General features: G+C 33.8%; 1 protein-coding gene across 1 annotated transcript; it reads right to left on the reverse strand.

The window, feature by feature from the left end:
• Positions 1-202: 202 nt before the first annotated feature.
• LOC141667570 (putative protein phosphatase 2C 63) lies at positions 203-4,284 on the reverse strand. Its single transcript, XM_074474118.1, has 4 exons — positions 3,735-4,284; positions 2,756-3,123; positions 934-1,152; positions 203-689 (listed from the first exon to the last, which is right to left on the reverse strand). The coding sequence occupies exons 1-4, from the start codon at positions 3,988-3,990 to the stop codon at positions 429-431; spliced, it is 1,104 nt and encodes a 367-aa protein (XP_074330219.1). The 5' UTR covers positions 3,991-4,284; the 3' UTR covers positions 203-428.
• Positions 4,285-4,693: the final 409 nt, after the last annotated feature.

A 4,693-nucleotide genomic window follows, 5' to 3' on the forward strand; every position in this document is an offset into this window, starting at 1 on the left:
CATTGCCTGCATTTTCTGCTTTTTATTTTAAGAAAACAACATTTTCATTTTTGCTATTCTGTATTGTAGAAGGCCACACAACACATCTGCTTTATCTGGATAACTGTTTTTATCTTTTAAAAAACGGAAAATATATTTTTAGTTCCTAAACTAAACAGTCACTAAAATTTCATCAACCGTCATATTTTTGCACAAAAAGCAATTGAAAGCATCAAAATAGTAGTAATCCATAGGTTTAGAAAAACGATGACATCCCTTTAACATTGTTTAGCAAAAGGATGGCATGATCCGGCTAATATGTAATCTAGTCTTGCTTTAAACAGCTGCAAGGTACTGAACTCAAGAGTAATATAGCTATATACAATAATCTATCTCTATTATCCACTATCACCATCAATCTTTGATCGAGCCTCGTCTAAAGCAACTCTTTAGAATATAAGACCGTCAACGACATCACCAGTTTTGTGGGAGAAGATATCTACTGGGGGTGAAATGCAGCCTCCGTTAGCATGCTTCTTATACTTCCGATTAGAACCAGCATTTTGATCAAGATATATCACAATAACAGTGATGTCATCATGGAACCTACGCCTGTACCCCCTTGGTTTGTTCTTTATGTCTTTGTATTTCATGTCCAGTTTCTTTGAAACTTCTTGGATTGCTGCTGTAACTAATCTCTTTGCTATTCCCTGCAATCAGCAAAAGACAAGGTGTTATAGGAAAAACATTTATGCATACTATCAGTTCCAAATTACTTGCTAATTTTGTTAAAGATACATGCAACAAGAGTCACCAGTCCTATAAGTGTTGTATGTGTTCAATATAATTAGGTGGTAATTAAAAGTTTGTTTGCTACAGAAGACAATTTGTCAAAAAACTGCAAGGTAGGAGCATTGTTTATATGCAAAAGTTCGGAAAATTAATAAAACTCACAGCTCTTGGGCTTTTAACCACAATATCCACGACTGCTTCATCACTCAACTGTTCCCAAAGGCCATCAGACGCGAAAATTAAAAACAGGTCATCTGGTTCAAGCTTTCTAGAAATTACTGCAGGCTCCGCGGACAATACAGGGACTTTAAATGGATGGAATATAGGATCTTTGCTGAACTCAGGTTTCTTGAGATATACATCACCGATGGATCTTGACACCTGGAAAAGGAAGGCATTCTAAATTGCATGTACAAATAATATATGCTACGTTTAAAGTTAAAGAAAAGAGGAAAATTGATATATTCTTCATGTAAAAGTTAAAGATAAGAGGAAGAATGCCATCCAGCCAAAGGCATATATTTGTTTATTATCATAATGAAAAAACATGTAAATCACCTTTCTACATTGTAATGTAGAGAACAGATAATTGTTAGCAATACATAACCACTAGAATCACATATCATATCTTTCTTAGAGTTTCAGGTATGTTTCAGCATGGGCCAGTGTGGCCAATTGACCCTATTGAACTTATAAATATATAGAACTGATATTTATACTTGCAATGTACAACTTGACCCCAACTAATTTAAAATTTCGGCCCTAATTTATTTTTTAAGTAATTTGAACTTTTGACCACACTAGCAACACTAGATACATGATTACTTGCAATGATCGCATGATGCAGGTGAACCATAGGCAAGCATGTAACTTTTATAACAGTAGGAAATGAACAACCGCCATTAGAAAAAGACTTAACTGCTTTAGAAGCTTCTTCTTATAACCTTAAAGGGTTAATACAAAGGTAAAAGCTATAAATCGAACAAGATCCCATCAAGAAGAGATATATGCAACTGCCTAAAATTTCCATTACATGCAAGATAGATTCCTTTTAATCAACAACGGAGGAGAAAAATAAGAAAAAAATGCTAAAAAGCAAAAACAAGTTGAAAATGGAGAATAAAGTGCAGATAACTGTTATTGAAAAATTAGAAAAGATCAACCAACTAGATGTTGACCTCCTTGGTAAATCATATGTTGACCACATTGGTAAACATAAAGAATCAAAATATTGCAAAATGTTATTCGTAACATAAAATGCATATTGGTACTATAGCTTTAGTATGACTACATGTAAGAACTGCATACTTTCAAGGACAACAGTAAGATTTCCGAGCCGTCTCAAGGGTGGAATCTTCAGTTTTGTTAATACCTCAACCAGTGAGGGAACTAGCAATTGCAAATTCGCATACAATTTGAGGTAAAATTAAATTCAGGATTGGAAATGATACTTTCCCCCTACCAAGAAGATGGTATCACAAAATGTGGCATCTAACCGAAAGACCATTAAAAGGCATCTCCAATTAACCAGTTTACAGTTTGCAGGTGTTTGATATTTCAAGGCAAAGAAATTTTAATTTAGCAGGTGAATGAGCAAAAATTTGCTTTCACCATTGTCAGAGTGTTGTAAAATCATAAAATTAATCGAGATGACAGCATGCTATGTGATCTATTTGTGATGCCAATCCAAAAGAAAATGAAGATCACAACTTAAGCAGCCCAGTGATCAAATTTCCAAAAGTTAAATACAATATTAATAAGAGGAATATCATAGTAATGAACAGACTGCAGAAAGATTGCAAATTTTTTAATTTTCTAATCATGGTCAAAGGATATATATTCAGAAACACAACAGCACTTCAGAATTTTAACATGTATTGCACACAAAACTCATTTAGGATCCCAGTAGCTTGTAAAGTAAGCTGACTAGAGCTGGTTCATAGTCAAGTTTTAGATACAACAAAATCATTTAAAAATACCGTACCTGGATTATGCCATTTATTCTCCAAACTCCATGGCAGTGTACCACAATAGGTTGAGGATGAAGTGCCTCAACCTCCTTCCTCACCTCCTCATCAGCAACATTATGATCATTCGACAAGCGTTCCGCAATAACAGATTCACTTCGGCCATTTGAAACCCTCCGCCCAAGAACCACTCTTGAATCTCCAAGGTTAGCTACATATAGTTCATTATTTGAAACAGCACCAACAAGACAGCATGATCCAACAGTTGCCATTTGTTGTCTGACAGGCAACTCCCGCTTAACTAATTGATGAAACCCCTCCTCTGTAGCACTAAACGCTTTCTTTATCACATCTTCTGATAAACCCTTCTGCTCTGCTTCAAATTCTACAAAAATTGAACTAACATTAGACCGGAATATTGTAACCAGTTTTTCAGCAACTGACACAAAAACAAGAAAACCAAACCAAAGAACCACCTCACCTACCCACCATAATTTACACACACATGCTTGCTTGTTTCCACACAAAAACAATTGTAATTTTTACTACAAACCACAAATCATATGTTAGTGAATCATAAAACTTCGAGATATAAATTACCATGCAGTGAAATATTGGTATTCACAAAAATAAACTTTTTTGCTCTATTTCACCTATTTACATTTCTGTTTAGGTAGTTCACAGAAAAACAATCTCAAATAACATCAAAACACAGAAAGGGCATAATCAATACCACAAGACAGATTTTTATTTAAAATTGTAATTTCCTATAAACATATACACATATACCCAAATTATACCTAACAGTAAAAAAGATTAAATTTTCCATACAAAGCAACATCAAAACAAAAAAAGATGCAAACTTTACACATTTAAACCACAACACAACCAAAAAATAACAATTTACAATACCAAACACAAAGAACAATCAAAATCTTGAAAAGGGTAAAACCCCAAGAACCATAAAAATTGACAGAGGGGTAAAAAAGGGCATACTGTGAAGATTAGAGAACAAATATTTATTAACAAATCTTGAAGCTTCAGGACCACCATGGCCATCAAAAACACCAACATAAGTAGCATTAGGCGTTGTGATAACTTGACTTTGATCTTCAAGTGATGAATTAGCCTGAACAACAGCTATTGAAAATTCACCACAAGCATGTTGTTTCAAATCACTGTGCCATAACAACCCATCACTGTTACTTAATCCTAGAAACTTTCCTAGACCTTTGTAACATGATCTCGACATCTTTCTTATTTTTTTAAGACAGCCCTTGTCTGAATTTTAATGTATGTGTGTGTTAATGTTGTTGTGTGTGTGTGTGTGTTTTTATATGAGGGTTTGGAAAATTAAGACAAGGTGAAATTTCTAGAAGGGGAGACACAAAGTATACTTACAAAGATTATAAGTGTGTTTGTGTAATGTATTTAAGGTAAGTTGTGTAATGAGAAACGGAAAAAATGTGTTATACCGCGTGAATGAGGGTGACAAGGAAAGATGGTGTAAAATATACTTACAATTTTTGTGTGTATGTATGAGATGAGATAGGAGAATGAGAAAAGTTTTGTCTTTGTTTTGATTTTATTTTCAAAGGGGTTTGTTATAGACTTGACCTATTCTCCACCCAATTTTGTTTATTTATTTTGCAAGTATAATGGTTTGTAACGTGTATCATACTCAGCGTATCTGTGCTTTTTATATTGATTTGGAATGAAGAGTGACTGGTTTGAGAACATCTAGATCAAAATATGGCCAACTCCAATTGATTATGGTAAATCATAAATGTAATTATAGATTGATTTTATTTTTGGCAATGAAATATTTGTGATTAAAATAAGTAAGATGTAGTGTGCAGGATAAGAGATAATAACTTAGATAAGTTATAACGTGCGCACGACAGTAGGCGTTCTAGATAAGATTGACAGAACTTATCTCTAACGCGCGTAAAGAT

The sequence above is a fragment of the Apium graveolens genome, chromosome 6, assembly GCF_009905375.1.
Source record: "Apium graveolens cultivar Ventura chromosome 6, ASM990537v1, whole genome shotgun sequence".
In the NCBI taxonomy this organism is placed as follows: Eukaryota; Viridiplantae; Streptophyta; class Magnoliopsida; order Apiales; family Apiaceae; genus Apium; species Apium graveolens.

Bases quoted from the DNA above. Each gene is read 5' to 3' on its own strand.
- LOC141667570 (XM_074474118.1), bottom strand. From the start codon at position 3,990: ATGTCGAGATCATGTTACAAAGGTCTAGGAAAGTTTCTAGGATTAAGT. The intron at 3,124-3,734 runs GTATGCCCTTTT...CAATTTTTGTAG, and splicing joins TTTGTTCTCTAATCTTCACA to AATTTGAAGCAGAGCAGAAG. The intron at 690-933 runs GTGAGTTTTATT...TGCTGATTGCAG, and splicing joins TGGTTAAAAGCCCAAGAGCT to GGAATAGCAAAGAGATTAGT.